At 57.5% G+C, this 16859-nt stretch overlaps 1 protein-coding gene across 3 annotated transcripts; it reads right to left on the bottom strand.

Moving 5' to 3' along the window:
* Positions 1 to 398: 398 nt before the first annotated feature.
* Positions 399 to 16554, bottom strand: ELP6 (elongator acetyltransferase complex subunit 6). Of its 3 annotated transcripts, none has more exons than XM_027703578.1 (7): positions 16475 to 16554; positions 12307 to 12385; positions 10784 to 10854; positions 5402 to 5532; positions 4481 to 4673; positions 2411 to 2557; positions 399 to 1878 (listed from the first exon to the last, which is right to left on the bottom strand). In XM_027703578.1, the coding sequence occupies exons 1-7, from the start codon at positions 16526 to 16528 to the stop codon at positions 1750 to 1752; spliced, it is 804 nt and encodes a 267-aa protein (XP_027559379.1). In that variant the 5' UTR covers positions 16529 to 16554; the 3' UTR covers positions 399 to 1749. The 3 variants fall into 3 exon arrangements, with proteins under 3 accessions (XP_027559379.1, XP_027559380.1, XP_027559381.1); XM_027703579.1 differs by lacking the exon at positions 16475 to 16554 and adding an exon at positions 16147 to 16254; XM_027703580.1 differs by lacking the exons at positions 10784 to 10854; positions 12307 to 12385; positions 16475 to 16554 and adding an exon at positions 8273 to 8342.
* Between the last annotated feature and the right edge of the window lie 305 nt (positions 16555 to 16859).

Genomic DNA, 16859 nt, shown 5'->3' with positions numbered 1-16859 from the left:
CCTTGGTGCAGCAGGGCTGCCCCTCCATGTCCTGGTGGCCAAGGCCACTGCTGGACATGGGCAGGGATGCTGGGAATGCTGGGCTCAGTCCTCAGCAGGAATCTCCCTGCCCAAGCTCTCCCAGCTCACGGTGCAGGCAGAGCAGCTCATCCCAAAGGGCTCAGATCCTGGGAACATGGGGGTCAGGCTGAGGCTCCCCAGCCCTGGTTTCCTGGATGCTGACACTGGGTGAGCACAGAACGAAGCAGGCAAAGCCAGCGGTGATGTCACACTTTGATGTCACACGGTGATGTCACACGGCCACCCTGCCGGTTTCATGGGAGGCAGGCAGAGCCTTTGAGCCAGGAGGTTTTGGGATCTCTCCAAGGGTAATCACATGGATATTACTCCAATTACGCACCATTCTATGCTCATTACAGGTGTATTTTAAGCAGCTCCTTTCCCCAAGAACCACAGGTTGTCTCATCCTCCTCCCTTTGCAGATTGTCCCCTAGGCCCTGTCACCACACTGAGCTGGCAGCAGCAGCCCTGGCACTGCCACTTCCATGGCAGAGCACAGACAGACCCACAGCACATGTGATCCCACAGCACATGCAGGGCCTTGTTGCCCTCCCCGGTTCCTTGGAGCCTGCCCGGCCTCCCTGGACTGCCATCACTCAGCCAGGGCTTCCCAAACTCAAGCCAAAGGGACCATTCCCAAACGGGCAGCAGGACAGGTCACTGAGTCTCCATGGAAAATGCAGGAATGTGTCCCACTGCCAGAGCTGTTACCCAGCTCTGGACCTGCAAGGACCTGGCAGGTCACTTGTCTCTCACAAGAGTGTGGGATGTTGTTTCTCTCCCAGGATAAATGGGAGATCCCAGCTGAGCATCTGCCAGGAGACCTCCAGGCCTGAGCTCTGCTCCTGGGATTGCCCTCCTGGCCATGAGGAGGGAGGGGACCCACATCTCCTCATCCAGGCTTGGGAGATGCCCATTCCTGCCCTCTGCCAAGGAGCCAGTGGGGAGTGGTTCCCACACAGAAATTCATGGTTACTTCATCACTGTACCCTTATCTCATTAAAATTAGGGATTATTATCCCAAAGAAATGCTTCAGTACAGGCAGGTCATGTAACTGCAGGTCAGGATTTGGGATGGGGAAGCAGTGGCTGAGACAGAGGCTCACAGACAGGGGTTTATCCAACCCCAAAGCCGAGGATGAGCTTGGGAAGCGCCAGGGATCAGCCAGTGAAGGCAACATCCAGGTCCCACCGCAGTGTGAGGGGCTGCACACGGAGCTGTGGATTTACCTCGTGTGGACGCTGGAGTTGAGCAGCTCTCCCCCAGCCAGAGCTGGGACAAGGAGAGCATTGCCCAGGCTGCCAGACCATCCCTGCCCCGCCCGCTGTGTCATCTCCTGCCGTGCCAGCGCTCCCCCAGCGCCTGGCACACACCTGGCACACACTGGAAAGGGTGAGGCACACCCAGCCCCCGGGGCATCCCTCGCCTGTGTTCACACGCTCCCAGGGCCCTTCCTGCACGTTCTTGCTCCTCTTCTTGGCCTGAGCCCATTGGGAACCGGGTGGGAGGACAAAGGGATGTGGCATCCCTGGGCAGGCTGATCCCTGTGCTGGCACCGCTTCCAGGTGTGTCTGAGCCTCCCTCCTGGGCCAGATTGCTGTGCTGCTCCTGGAAGGTGCTGGTGGAGCTGCCAGGCTGGCTGGAGGCAGGGACTGGCATTCCCGGGCTCACTCCACGCTGTCACAGCCTCACAGGACTGCAGCCGACAGCCCCCTGGCAAAAAAGGTGACATTCCGGTCCTGGATCTTGTACTGGTAGATCTGGATGAGATCCTGCTCCCCTGGCTGCTGCAGGGACACCCTCTGGATTATCTTGATCTGCCAAGGGAAAGGAACAGGAACATCATTCCTCTGGCTGCCCCCACGCCTCTGGCTGGCCTGCAGGGAGGGGATCACTGAAAAATAGCCCCTCACACAGCTGCCTGTCCCTGTCCCTGTGGTGGCAGCCCCTGCCTGTCCCTGTCCCTGTGGTGGCAGACCCCGATGAGGGATCAGAGAGACTCCAAAGCTGTCCCAGCCCCGAGGAGATCACCACTGGCCAGGCTCAGATCCACCCCTGGGGAAACTTCCCAGGAAATTGGTATTTTTCTCTGCCATCGCCTCGGGGTGGGAGAAACCGGTGCTGCAGCTGCTGTATAAACCCTGGAAAGCTTCCAGAGGTGGGGGAGTCCCCAGGTGGGGCGGGATGTCCCCAAATATCCCCACAGAAGTGGAGTCACAGCCATAAGAGCCCGGGTGTTGCAGCAGATCCTGGTACCCACAGGATCAGTCCTTCCCCAGGCTGCCTCCCACAGGCAGTGCTGCAGGTGACAGGGACAGTGCCACCCCTGGGTGCCCTGCCGTGCCTCACCTGCCCGTGCACATCCTTGCAGAAGCCGGTGGCCAGTCCCTCTGCCCACAGGATCAGGTCGCTGTGATGGCACAGGGAGTTCACAACCAGCTCGTTCTCCTCGTCTTCCGACTCCTCGCTGCTGTGAACCAGCACCACGACGTTCCCCTGGAACGGGAGCAGCAGGCACGGATGAGCCACTGGATGGGCCCCATCCCTCAGGGGAGGAAGGGGAGATGGACATGGGAGTTTGCACAGAGGTCCCAGCTGAGCTCGGGCATCCCCCAGTATGGGCTGAGCTGAACTGCACTGGGAACAGAGCCAGCAGCTGTGGGGGGACAGGCTGGACATGCCCTGCCCATGTGCCCTGGGCTGACCCCATGGCAGGTGAGGGGGGATTCTGCCCCTCTGCCCCGCTCAGAGCTGCCTCCAGCCCTGGGAACAACAGCAGGAGGACGTGGAGCTGCTGGAGAGAGTCCAGAGGAGGCCCTGGAGATGCTCCCAGGGCTGGAGCCCCTCTGCTCTGGAGCCAGGCTGGGAGAGCTGGGGGGGTTCCCCTGGAGAAGAGAAGGCTCCAGGGAGAGCTGAGAGCCCCTTGCAGGGCCTGAAGGGGCTCCAGGAGAGCTGGAGAGAGACTGGGGACAAGGAATGGAGGGACAGGACATGGGGGAATGGCTTCCCAGTGCCAGAGGGCAGGGATAGATGGGATAGCGGGAAGGAATTCTTGGCTGTGAGGGTGGGGAGGCCCTGGCACAGGTTGCCCAGAGAAGCTGTGGCTGCCCCTGGATCCCTGCAAGTGTCCAAGGCCAGGTTGGATGGGGCTTGGAGCAACCTGGGCTTGGAGCAACACATGGAAGGTGTCCTGGCCCACAGCAGCAGATGGGACTCAATGATCCTTAAGGTCCCTTCCAACCCAAACCATTCTGTGATTCCATGACCTATAAACTCTGGAAGAGCTTGCTGTGTGTGCATTGTGCACACACACACACACACACAATGTGCAGTCTAAAAATACCTCAGGCTCTGTTACGAGACAGAGTCTGGTTAAACCAGTCTGTCAGGCTGGGCAGATGGCACTGACTGAATTCAGAGCAGGTAAATAAAGAAGTGGCTGAAGGGCTGCAGCAACACTCACACAATCACAGCTCTGACAAGGAGCAAAGAGCTCCCCAACACACCCACTCTATTAAAATCCATCCCCAGAGTCTCTGCTCAGCCGATGCAAGCCACCAAGGACTTAAAATAACACGGAATTCTCAATCAATTAAAATGTACTTGAAAGCTTCAGAACACCTCAGACTGAAATAGAAAAGTGTTAGCATGGTTTCTCATCTTTTTTAGCTGCTTTGGAGGTAAATATTCCGCACAGGCAGAACACCCCCTGTCAGCACGTTCAGCCCAACACTCCAAGCTGTGTGAAGGGCAGGATGATCCCACCATCCCACTGGACACCTCATCCCTCAGCCCCGCACAGAAGTGCCCAGGAGGGGACACTGTGGTGTGGATGGCAGAGTCTGGAGGTGACTGGAACCAGTTGTGGCTGTGGTGCTCCCAGGAGTCAGGTCTTGTACATCATCACAGCCCCTTGGAAAGCAGCTGGAGCAACACGCAGACACTGGAGGTTGGTGGGAGCAGGGACTGGGGTGCCTTCCAAGGGGACCCTTGTTTCTGTCCCCTGTGAGAGTCACCAACCCCTCACATAACCCATTTCTTCCCTGCCTCCCCCCACCACGGGTGTGAGTTGGGATTTCTGGAGAGCCTGGAGCTCCAAGGAACACTATTTTACACCTCAAATCCCTGCTCACGTGTCAGGGACACTGAGAACCCTTCTCTGGGGGAATCCAGCTGCACAGGAGCCTGCACAGGTACTCAGGGACTCACACAACCCCTGAGAGTGGCTCTAGAGCAGGAATCCAGCTGCACAGCCATTCCAGGGACTCACACAATTCCCAAAGACCGACCCCAGAGCAACGCTCTGAATTTCTTGGACAGCCAAAGCCTTCCAAAGCTTCACCAGGGTCAGGTGGAAAGAGCAAACACAGGCAGGCTTTGCTGTGCAGGCTCAGCCCCCCGGGCACAGGGGAGCAGTACCTTCAGCTGGCAGCACAGGCAGGCCCGGCAGTAGTGGATGAAGTCCAGCACAGCCACGGGCGTGGCCCCCAGGCTCAGCAGCACACTCAGGTCATCCACCAGCAGCACGGGGCCCGCCCAGGCCTCGCTGCCCGGGGCACTCAGGGACGCGTGCACGAACTCGAACAGGGCCCGGAGGTCGGAGGGGCTCTTCCTGCAAGAGATGGAGGAGGGGTCAGGGCCTGGCATCGCCCGCTCACCCACTGACCCAGCACGGGCACCCTCTGCCCCAGCCTGTCCCCTCCCTGCTGTCCCCACTGCTGGGACAGTCACCGGGCCCTGCACTGCCTTCAGTCACTGCTCCTTTACCCCTGTGTGTGGTGAAACCCTCCCGGCTGGCCCCAGGGATCATGGAATGCTTTGGATGGGAAGGGACCTTAAGGCCCATCCAGGTCTATCCATGCCACGGATAGGGACACCTTCCACTAGAGCAGGCTGCTCCAAACCCCGTCCAACCTGGCCTTGAACACTTCCAGAGAAGTGTTTTGCCTTTGCTGAGCTTACCATGGGGCATGGAGAAAGTGAATAAACCCAAAAGCCAGCATGGATAAAGCAGCACTGTCCCCTTGGATAAGATCAAAACTCAAAATAATTAAAAAAAAGGAATAAAACAACTTGGCTGGAGTTTTGTTTGACACAAACCTGCTGAGTGTTGAAATAAATGTTTTTCTAGACTTGTAACATGCTGGCAGAGTGGATGGGGGCAGGAATTCCCCCAAAATGCCGGAGAGGGGCACAGCCTCCCTCTCTGACAGCAGGGAGGGACAGGCCAGGACATGCCCAGGGATGTGCCTGGTGCTGGTGTTCCCCTTCACCCCGCAGTGCTCTGGGTGCTGTGCAGACAGGACACGGGGGGAACGCTCTGTGCTGGGCTCAGCTCACCTCAGGAACAGCAGAGGACTGGGCTGCCCTGGCTGCTCCTCCTCCTCCCCAAACACGAGGTCAAGGCAGGACTTGAGGCCTTCCAGGAAGACCAGCTGCCCCCGCTCCTTGGCAGCTGTCAGATTGACTCCCTCGGGAGAGGAAAACAGCAGGTTTTGAGTGAACAGCTCTGGAGAAATGGTGCAAACAGAACCACATGGGGCAAAGGCCCAATTTTATCAAATCTTATCTAAATGTGCTGATAATGCCAGTGCTTCAGCGGTGAAACGGGTGGTTCTGTGACACACTGGTGGCACATTCGCTCTCCTGTATTTTACCAGGAGACTAAAAAAAACCCTGCTGTGATTTGGGGGCTCAAACATCCTGGTACTCCTCCTGGGAAGTCAGCCTGGCGGCACGGGAGAAAACCAGCTGCCTCTGCAGAGCCAGGGAGAGGATGGCCCAGGCTCTTCCAAGGATAGAACTGCTTGAGCAATTCCTTCGCCCTCCCCTCCACGGGTGGCAAAACCTTTTGGCTTTCCGTGTCTCCAGCTCAGCGCTGTGGCAATGCCGACTCCCTGGCACAGCCCACACGCCCGAGCTGGGCACAGCCCTGACCTGGAGAGAGCCGTGGGCACCACGACATTGCACAACAGCAGGGCTCCCATGGGAAGGGCCTCAGCCTGATCCACACGGAGCAGGAGGAGGGACCAGGACTCAAACCACAGCCGGCTCTCAGCCCCCTGTGCTGGGGAGGCCAAGGAGAGCCACGTGTGGGGCACGTCCAGCTCCAACAGGGACAGCCCAGAGCTGCAGCAGACACGGAGGAGACTCCAGAAAGGCTGGGCTGGAAGGGACTTTTAAAGGCCACCCAGTGCCACCCCCTGCCATGGCAGGGACACCTTTCACTCTCCCAGGTTGCTCCAAGCCCCATCCAACCTGGCCTTGGACACTCCCAGGGATCCAGGGGCAGCCACAGCTTCTCTGGGCAACCTGTGCCAGGGCCTCCCCACCCTCATTGTAAAAAACTTCCTTATATCCAAGTTCATGAGTTGGAGTTGGTGAAAGTCAGAAGGGACCTTCTGGCTCTGCAACCCCCTGACAGGAGGGGGGAGCCGGGGAGGGTCGGGCTCTGCTCCCAGGGAACAAGGGACAGGACAAGGGGAATCGGCCTCAAACTGTGCCAGGGGAGGGTCAGGTTGGATATTGGGGAAATTTCTTCCCTGGAACAGCTGTCCAGCCCTGGCACAGCTGCCCAGGGCAGGGGTGGTGTCCTCATCCCTGGAGGGATTTCAAAGCCCTGTGGATGTGGCACTTGGGGACATGGTCAGTGGTGGCCTTGGCAGTGCTGGGGGACAGTTGGGACTCAGTGGACTCAGAGGCTTTTTCCAACCTTAACTATTCTGTGATCCCATGATCCCATGCAGGACAACTACTTCCGGGGGGGGTTGGATTAGGTGACCTTTTCAGGTCCCTTCCAACCCAAACTATTCCACAATTAACTTCCCAGACTCAGTTTTGCAGTACTATCACTTTGTACACTGATATTCAGAATAATCTGAGGCCTGACCAAACTCCTGCCTGCTGGCATCTCTTCCTGCTTCGAATGGAAGCCGCTTGGACTCCCAACCCAGTGAATCCTGCTACCTGAGAAGAACACTTACCCTATTTTCCTTTTACTCAGCTGGGAAGGAATGTGTCCCTGAATGTTCCTTTTCCCTCCAACTCCCTCTACAAAGCAATAGATTTTTTCCAACACCTCCCCCCAGAAATAACTTCAAACTATTGGCATTTTGGGCAATTGCAAGCACATCCCATGGAAAACTTTGTAGCCAAGGACAGAAGCAGCTTTCTGTGGCAGGTGAGGAGCAGGGAACAGCTGGCAAATAAATACCTGCCGTGCCACAAAGCAGGGCTGGGCTGCAGAGCAGCCACACAAACCTCATTCCCTCGGGCATTTCTGGAGCCCACAGGACTGGGAACCTGCTGAAATGCCACAGCTAAATTCACTGTTAATAACTCAGCAACGGATTTTACCTTTGCCTCAGCCACCTCCTCCTGCACACACCGTCTCTCTGGACTGCAGCAGGAAAGCAGTGCCCCCTCTGCAGAGGGGAGCTCAGGGCTGTGCCACCAGGGCCTGCCTGGGTGGCAGGGAAGGGCCACAGCAGCAGGGACAGGGGGTGTGTGTGCCAAACCAGGAATTCCATCCTATCAGTGCCATGACATGGACACAGCGAGTCCAGCCTCATTTTCCAGGTGGAGAACCAGGTCCCAGAGAGACCTGGACTCACCTCCTGCAGTGCCCTGGGATGTCTCCCAGGGAGCAGCCTGCCCAGCACAACCTCTGGAAGCAGCACAGGACAGCTTGGAGATGGTGGGAAAACTGCTCCAAATGGCCAATGGCACCTTCCTGAGTGCCCACGGGACACACAGTGCTCCCAGCACTCACACAGCCTGAGAGCCTTCCTTGTCTCCCAGCATCCCACCCCACTGCAGCCCTGGAATGCTGCCAGCTATGGATCCAGCCAGGAATGGCTCTGCAGCACAGCTCAGCTCTTCCCATCCCTCTGGGAAGCTGCCTGGAGCGTGAGGCCCAGGATGTCCCCTCAAACCAGAACTGCCACTCACCACCAGCCATTCCATAAGGGAAAGCAAAATATCTGGAGGGAGCAAGGAATGGAGCATGTGAGGCAGCAGGAATGAGCTCCATCAGCAGACACAGCTGTGGGACAAAGTGTGGCCATCAGTGATCGGGCCAGGCCACATCCTCCAGGCTGAGGGCTTGGAGCAGGGAACAGGGGACAGGCCAGAGGGAGACCAAACGAGGACAAATCTGTTTGTCCTTTAAAACACAACAAACTTTGTCCAAACGAGGGTGGGAACACCAACCTGGCAAAGTGCCCTGGTGTTGTTAGTCCAGCTACGGCCCAGCATGTTCTCTGCAAGGTCATGGCTAAAAACATTGACTGTCCCTGAAAATGAAGTGCAAATCCTCAGGAAAAGAGGACACGGGCACAAAAAGCCAGGAAAGCTTTTTCCTGCAAGTGAAAATACATCCCTGCATTTGGCCAACATGTAAGGAACTGGTCTGGGACAGGTAAAAGGCAGTACCCTCGGAAAACAGCACGTAGGTGGAAGCAGCACTGCAGCTGGGTGTAAATACCCACTGTAGCACTGCACAGGTCATACAAGGACCAGGTCCACAAACCAGTGTATAAAGGCTGTAAAATCCACCCTGGCTCCAGGACCTTCCTCCCAGGCCTGGGACCATCTAGTTCCCAGTGGAAACAAGAGCATCACTCAGTTCTGAAGCTCTTCGAAGTGCAATCTTTCCTAAAGGCATAATCATAGAATTACTGGATTGGAAAAGCCCTCTGAGACCATCAGATCCAACTGGTCCCCCAGCACTGTCAAGGCCACCACTGACCATGTCCCCAGGTGCCACATCCACAGGGCTTTGAAATCCCTACAAGGATGGGGACTCCCCCCTGCCCTGAGCAGCTGTGCCAGGGCTGGGCAGCTGTTTCAGGGAAGGAATTTCCCCAATATCCAACCTAAACATCCCCTGGCACAACTTGAGGCTGTTTCCCCTTGTCCTGTCCCTTGTTCCCTGGGAGCAGAGCCCAACCCTCCCCGGCTCCCTCCTCCTGTCAGGGGGTTGCAGAGCCAGAAGGTCCCCCCTGAGCCTCCTTTTCTCCAGGCTGAGCCCCCCCAGCTCCCTCAGCCCCTCCTGCTGCTCCAGCCCCTTCCCCAGCTCCGTTCCCTTCCCTGCACACGCTCCAGCCCCTCAGTGTCCTGCTGTGAGGGGCCCAGAACTGCCCCCAGGGCTGGAGGTGGCTCAGCAGTGCCAGCACAGGGGTGGGCACTGCCCTGGGCTTGTGCCCACACTGGGGCTGGTACAAACCAGGTGCCATTGGCTGTCTTGGCCTCTTGGGCACACCTGGGCTCACATCCAGCCACTCTGGATGGAATAACACAAAGCAGGTGGCCGCTCACAGGTCAGATTCTTCCAAGCACTTCCCAGAGGAACTACAGCCTGATCTCTGCAACTCTCCTGGCTGACATGGAAAGCCCAGCAGTTCGTCTGGAGCCCATTCCCAAGGAAGAGGAGATGGGAAGGAAGGAGCTGGTCAGTGGGTGAAGTGTGCAGTTCACCTCCCAGCAGCAGGACACAGCTCAGGCACACTGAAATGGGGGTGTGCTGCAGCCCAGGGCTGACACCCCAGCTGGTCTCCTGCACAGATCTACAGCACCAAGTCCTTAACAAACCCAAGAGTGAAACCACTCTGCCAAGAACCCCCTTCACTGAGCCTGGCATGCTCCTCTGGGCAAAGGAGGGTTAAAGCAAAGGCAGGATGTGATGGAAACCCGGCTATAAATAACTGATGTTAGGACCCCCAGCTCGGCAGAGCCTGGGAGGAGTTCACACCAACCGAGCACAGGGGCATCTGTGAAGTTACAATGCAAGAGTGACTCAGAGGTGAGCCCAACCTGGGAGTTACAGCTCCATTTGCCCAGCCCGCTTCATGTACCTCAGACCACTGATCTCCTTTCAAAAGGTGAAAACTGAGCAGTAAATAAAACACAGTTTTTTAGCAGCATGGAAACTCAGCCCCTGTTCCCAGCAGGGAATACAGGAGGTGCAACACCTGGTTCCCCAGCACCTGGAAGGCTTCATGGATTCCCAGCAGAGCCAGAGGAGGGAGGACCAATGCAAGCCCTCATCCCTCCGGCCCTGGAAGGTCACCTGGGCTTCCCACCTGGAGCGTTTCACCTCTGAGCGTTGTACAAAGAGCTGAGAGCAGCATTTTGGAGCTCAGACAATTTGCTGACACAGGGAATTATCCTGCCTACCTTGGCTCTCCACTTCCTCATTTCAGGGTACACATAATCCTTGCCTGACTCCCCGTGGGAAGGAAATCCCTAAGAACATGGGAATGTGTGGCTCCTCATACAGCTCAAACTCGTGGCTTGGCCCACAGGTGTCCCTGTGACCAGGTGACCCAGCCCTTCACCCCAACATACCCAGGGACAGGAGCAGAGTCCCCCGGGCAGCTCCTGTGGTGCACAGCCAGCGTGTCCTGCGTGTGCAGGGCCCTGGGAACACCCATTCCATGGCACTCTCCTCCTGAGAGAATTAAGGGAACCCCGTGTACCAGTGTGGGCCTGCCTGGGGAATGCTGATCCCCAGGAAACATTCCTCAGCACAGAGCAAGCAGCCGTCCAGCTTCTGCCCGTGGGGCACCCCACAGCCATCCCCCACCACAGGAGCACCAGTCCTGACTGTCCCCACCGGGACCTGGAAACGTCACACGCAATTCCTGTCCCCCATTCCCCTTCCTTCCCACCCAGCAGAAACTACCTGGAGCTGTAATGATGAACCTGCACCCAGAGACTCACCAGCTTCTGTGCCACGATGTTGTAGTGACTGAAGGACTGGAGCAGGGCCACGAAGCAAACCTTGCAGCCAGCTGGGGAGGACAAATACGTTAGCAGTTCCATGGGGCAATGCTGTTAGCAGAGCCCACAAACCACCACAGGTCTGTCTGGAAGGACCCTGACAGGTCCAGGCAGACCCCTCCTTGCTTTCAATTTTCACCTTTCCAGAGGATTTCTACATTAGGGGAAATGTTAGTTTAAAAAGAGGGGTAAGGAATAAGAAAAAGATGGCATCACAAAAGTGTAAGGCCCCTGTTCTGCCCCCTGCCCTGGTGCCCTGGGACCTCCTGGCACCGTTTGCTGGAGTCACTGTAAGGAGGCCAGTGGCCGACCATGACACCAACTCCTGAAACCACTGACGTGCCAAAAACCCCCATTTTGGCTCTCGTAAGGCGAGTGACCTTGACTGGAAAAGCACACAGAACAAGGAATTTTTACAAAGACACCTCACTCACTAAAATAGGATTTTGGAAAACCATGTGACAACCTGGCCTTAGGGGTATGAACACAACCAGGGCATGTCAGGACACGGATCTCCAGTGCAACGAGGCAGTGGCCCCACTGAGCCTCCACAGGGAGGCCCCAAAGGTTTTGGGCACCAAGGGGACAACACGGGGGTGCTGCAGCCAGGGAATAAGTGCACCCGGGTCCTGGGGTGGAAGGGAGCAGGTGACAGCAAGGACACCTGTCCTGAGACAGTAACATTCCACAGGGCTGCCCACCCACAGGGGATGGAAGGCTCTTCCCAGGCAGACGGGCAGCTCCAGGCAGCAACTCCCAGGGCAGTGCTGCAGGTCAGCACATCAGCAGAGCCAGGATGGGATGTGGGCAGACCCCAAGGCAGTGCCTGCCAAGTCCCTAGGAACCATTCACACCACCACCAACCTGCTCTCCATGGGATTTCCTGCAGCTTCCCTCTTTCCATTAAGTAAAAGAATATTTCCAAGCAGGGTAAATCCCTGCTGAGGCAGTGGCAGTTCTGGGGGCAGGATGCCCTCAGACCACCCCCTGCCCAGCACTCTGATTTGCTGGGTTGGTGGCTGTGCCAGCAGAAAGCTGGAGGAGTTGAGTCCAGTGCCTGCTGCACAGGGAGCAGGAGGTTACTCACTGGAGAAACTGCTCCCATAAAAGCAATTAGGCAACTTGCCAGGCCCTTTGTTTGCTTCTTTACTCACTATGAGCTTGTGTGTTGTTAGTTGATCCTGATATGTGTAATTCCATTATAAAACACCGAGGCAGGGAGGGATTGCAGTGAACATCTCACTGTCAGAGCCCGTGTGACTGACCAGGATCCCCACGCTGGGTGACGAAACAAGGCACAGACATTATGGGATGTACCCACGGGTACAGACAACAAGTCAGGACTGGGATCCCCCAATCCCAACCCCACAGCTTTGTGTTAATCCAAGGGTGCCTCACACTACAGAGCAAGGTGAAGGACCCCTCAGGGTTCCCATGCCTCGGGAGTGCTGCTGCTCACCCACCTCGGAGGTAGAAGGACAGGAAGTGGTGCACCAGGAAGCTGCCGTCGGTCCGGCTGTCCCGCAGCAGCGTGAACCTACCCTGCAAGGGAAGCAGCAAAACAACTGAACAGAGGAAGGTGAGGGCACAAACTGCTCCTGGTGGACAAGGTGCCTGCTCAGACTACGGGCAGTTCTGCAGGGATCAGCTGGAGGAAGGAGTGGACGAGCCGAGCTCCAGCTGCCTGTTCACAAAGGGACGCCAGCGCTTCCTCCAGACACAGCTCACGGGGAGGCACGTGAATCACAGAACTGTTAAGGTTGGAAAAGCCCTCTGAGATCATCAAGTCCAATTGTTAACCCAGCACTGCCAAGGCCACCACTAACCCACGTCCCCACGTGCCCAATGTGGAATTCACTGCCTTCTGAAAGAGCCACCCACCAGCTAAAAACCCCTGCTGAAGTTCCTGCTGCACCCCCATGCCCTGTACCCATCAAGAGCCACCCCCTCCCCAGGAAACCCCTGGCTGCTGCAGAGGACACTGGGGTGCAGCACCGTGCCCCCAGCGCTGGCACATCCGGAGCTTTTGGTGCTGGACACCATCATCGGGGGGTTCTGAGCAAGTTCCACCCCCCAGCTTTGCTCCTCTGTCCTTCAACTCACAGTCATCTTTTCTCTGCAAGGGGCAGGGGGACAACAGCCACCCACTCCACTCCCAGTCCATTCTGCCACAGCCAGTGTCACTGGTGTGTTTAAAATGTCACCACTGCTAAAGCTGCTGCTCCTCCTGTCCCCAAACAGACCTCCCTGGCCCCTTTTCCAGGTTTACCTCCAATGTGCCACATCCAGGGCAGAAAACCTTATCACCAAACCTGTGTAGTGCAGCAGAGCTCTGGGCACAAGCAATAAACCTTGTTTTGATCAGGCAGGAAATTAATTCCGTTCGTCATTATCAGCCCCAGCCTCATCAACGTGTTTGTTTCCATTAAAATCTTAGGCAGGATGTTTCTTTAATCAACACAAATCATAGAAGGGCTGCTTGGAATCACAAAGAACTTACTGAAGTGGGGTTTTTTTTAACCCCCAAGAACAAGCCTTTTGCAGCAACCAGCCATCTCTGCACAGGCAATTCCCAAGTGATCCGTCAGAGTGAACTCCCCGGTGCCCAAAGCCTAAAGAGGAGCAACTGGAACAGCAAATATTGAACAGGGCTGCAGGGAATGCAAAGCACAGGCCAGGGCACAGAAGCTGCTCTGCCTCAGTCACAGACAGAGCTCTTCCCCAAAAAAAAGGGTTATGCATTGGTGGCCACAGCAGTGACAGGGACACTGCTGCAGTGAGCACAAATCCCAGATGTGTCCTCCATGGATGAGCCTGGAGGAGTCTCTGGGCTCACATAGCACAAGACCAGCTACCCTCTTCCCCAAAAGAGTCCCTGCATGAGTGTCCCTCCATCCCCTCCCTCCTTGGCTGGCTCCTGACCGCAGCAGGCTGTGCCAGCACGGTGGGATGCTGTCACTGAGCACACGGCATTTCACTGTTCCAAACCTTCCAGCAATCCCCCTTCAATCCTGCCAGTCCTCACTCCAATCCCCCTTCAATCCTGCCAGCCCTCACTCCGCTGTCACACTGCAGCTGCTCAGACAGCACTGGCAGAACCACTGGATTTGTCACTGGTAGTGGAAAAGACCTCTGCATCCACCGAGTCCACCCCAAGGCTCCCCTTACAAGACTCTTATGAACTGGACCAAGCTGCTACCCCAGTTATTCGCTCCCCTGCTGCTGGGGATGAAGCCCTTCCAAAGGCAAATCCTTCCTGTAGCACCTTCTCCCCGTGCCCCAGCCCATTCCCTCCACACCCTGCCCTCACACTCTCTCTCCCTGCAGGCTACGAGGGAGAAGCTGCAGCTACTTGTCAGGAGCTGCCAAAATCGCCGGCGGGGTGTCACAGCTCCTGGTGACACGGCACATACACCCACTCTGGAGACAGCCCTGTCCACCCACCAGCCCTGCAGCTGTCAGCACCCAGAAAATGGCACGGAGCAGCCGTGGAGCTGCAGAGCTCAGGATGGCAGAGCCGGGAAGGACAGGGCTGCAGAGGGCTGGTGCTGTGTCAGTACAGTGGGACATCGACTCCCAGCCAGCCAGGCCGGGTCTCTCGGCACACCCGGGGATCAGTGACACTGAAAACACTGACACTCAGGATTTACTGCCAGGTGAGTCCATAGGCAGGGCAGGAACTCCAGCACCCAGGAACAGCTCGCTGGGCAGCCAGGCACACTCTGCTGCTCCACAGCCAGGCACCTGCACAAAGAGGGACCTGGAGCACGCCGGGGGAAGTCCGTGTCCGTGGCTGCTGGGAGGGGAAGAGCCAACTCAATCCTAGGGAATTCCTCACACAAACGAGCCTTTGGATCGGCTCCTCTGTCCTGCTTTGGCAGGCAAGTCCAGAGGCCAAATCTTTTGGTTTTGCTCTGTGGAATTTCTGTTCACATCAAGGTGAGCTCCCTGCTCCCAAAACCAGACTTGTGGGTGGCAGCATTCCTGGTCATCCCACAGCTCCACCATCAAATACACCTTAGAGCACAGGTTCGGCTCTGCCAACACTCCAACTCCACCGAGTGCTCCTCATTTAAGAGCTTCACGTGCATTAAAAACTCAACATGGAACCACAGGGATCACAGGGATTTGGGCATTTGCACAGTCTCAGACTATCCTTTACTACCACCAAGCCTCAGCCAACACCTCCACCAGAATTGCTTTGAGCCTCGAGGGCACTCTCCTAAATTTTCCCCATGTTTCTTCCCCACCAGACCAGCGCTGCCCCACTCCGGGCAGCCTGACAAGGACTGACCTCATTGGTGTTTTCCAGCCCAGGGAGAAACTGCAGATAAGGGGGGAAAGTCAGACTTACAAAATCAATTATCACCCCAAACCTGTTTTTGTTATCTCAGCTCGTATCTGTCAGTAAAAGCAATGAGTAACACACAGCACAGGGATAATTTGTTAATAATTACTGATAACACCAAGCTGTGGGGCCGTCACACACGGGGGGGTGAAGGGATGGGGCATCCAGAGGGGCCTGGACAGGCTGGACAGGTGGGGCCGTGCCAACCTCAGGGGGTTCAACAAGGCCAAGGGCAAAGCCCTGAACCTGGGCTGGGACTGGTATCAGCACAGGCTGGGGATGAAGGGAGTGATGGATCAATGGAGAACAGCCCTGTCGGTGGGTGAGAGGCTGGACCTGCCCCAGCACAGAACCTTCCCTGTGCCCTGGGCTGATCCCTCAGCAGGGCAGGGGGGGATTCTGCCCCTCTGCCCCCTCAGCTGAGACCCCCCTGCAGAGCTGCTCCAGCCCTGGGAACAGCAGCAGGAGGACGTGGAGCTGCTGGAGAGAGTCCAGAGGAGGCCACAGAGATGCTGCCAGGGCTGGAGCCCCTCTGCTCTGGAGCCAGGCTGGGAGAGCTGGGGGGGGTTCCCCTGGAGAAGAGAAGGATCCAGGGAGAGCTGAGAGCCCCTTGCAGGGCCTGAAGGGGCTCCAGGAGAGCTGGAGAGGGACTGGGGACAAGGGATGGGGGGACAGGACACAGGGAATGGCTTCCCAGTGCCAGAGGGCAGGGATAGATGGGATATTGGGAAGGAATTCCTGGCTGGGAGGGTGGGGAGGCCCTGGCACAGGTTGCCCAGAGAAGCTGTGGCTGCCCCTGGATCCCTGGAAGTGTCCAAGGTCAGGCTGGATGGGGCTTGGAGCAACCTGGGCCAGTGGAAGGTGTCCCTGCCCATGGCAGGGGTGCACCAGGTGATCCTCACGGTCCCTCCCAAACCGAGACACTCTGTGATTCCAGGACGAACGTTTTACCCACGCGGTTATCACACAGGGCGAGGGTGTTTAGTTCCATTAGCACAAAACCCGCCTGAACGAACTAAATTAACGTGCCCTGAAGAATAAGAACCTGCAGAACACCCCTGGCCCAGAGCACCGCGGGAGCACGTCCCGGACGCCGATACCGGAGCCAGAGCCGTGAGGGGCGGCGGGGAGCCGGCACCGAGCGAGGGGAGCGCCAGCGACCGCTCCGCTCCGCCCCGGGGACCGGCCGCGGCCGCCGCCTGAGGCCGCGCCCCTCCCAGCGTGCCCCGCCGCTCCCAGCAGCCCCGGCCGGTCCCTCCCGCCCGCCCTGGGCGCGCTCTCACCGGCTCCGGGCGCTGCGGGGACGCCCCGAGCAGCTCGTTGAGCTCCGCGAACATGGCGGGCGGCGCTGAGGGGGGGCCGCGGCCGCGCCGGGAGCAACCGCGCATGCGCCGCGCAAGGGGCGCCGCCTGCTGGAGGGGCGCGGGCCCCGGCCGCCATTGCCGCCCCTCAGGGACCCGCGTCCCGGCCTTCGTTAATTAGCAGGATCCCCGTCCCGGTGTTAATTAGCGGGGCTAGAGCCGCATCCCATCATTCATTAATGCGGTTGGAGTCTCGGCCTGTGATAATAAAGGTGTTACACGGGACTGGATCCTCATCCCTGTGGTTGATAAAGGTGCTGAATGGGACTGGATCCTCATCACGTTGTAATAAAGGTGTTAAATGGGT

Source organism: Neopelma chrysocephalum, unplaced genomic scaffold (genome assembly GCF_003984885.1).
Source record: "Neopelma chrysocephalum unplaced genomic scaffold, ASM398488v2 Primary Assembly neopelma1_243, whole genome shotgun sequence".
Lineage (NCBI taxonomy): Eukaryota > Metazoa > Chordata > Aves > Passeriformes > Pipridae > Neopelma > Neopelma chrysocephalum.
The sequence above is the reverse complement of the archived record's forward strand: the minus strand, read 5'-3'. Positions and strand labels throughout refer to the sequence as shown.

Excerpts from the sequence above, each read along its gene's own strand:
- ELP6 (XM_027703578.1), bottom strand. The coding sequence starts at position 16,528 with ATGTTCGCGGAGCTCAACGAGCTGCTCGGGGCGTCCCCGCAGCGCCCG. Across the intron at positions 5,533-10,783 it reads ACATCGTGGCACAGAAGCTG|GGAGTCAATCTGACAGCTGC; the intron begins GTGAGTCTCTGG and ends TCCTCTCCCGAG. Across the intron at positions 4,674-5,401 it reads AGTCCTCTGCTGTTCCTGAG|GAAGAGCCCCTCCGACCTCC; the intron begins GTGAGCTGAGCC and ends CATCTCTTGCAG.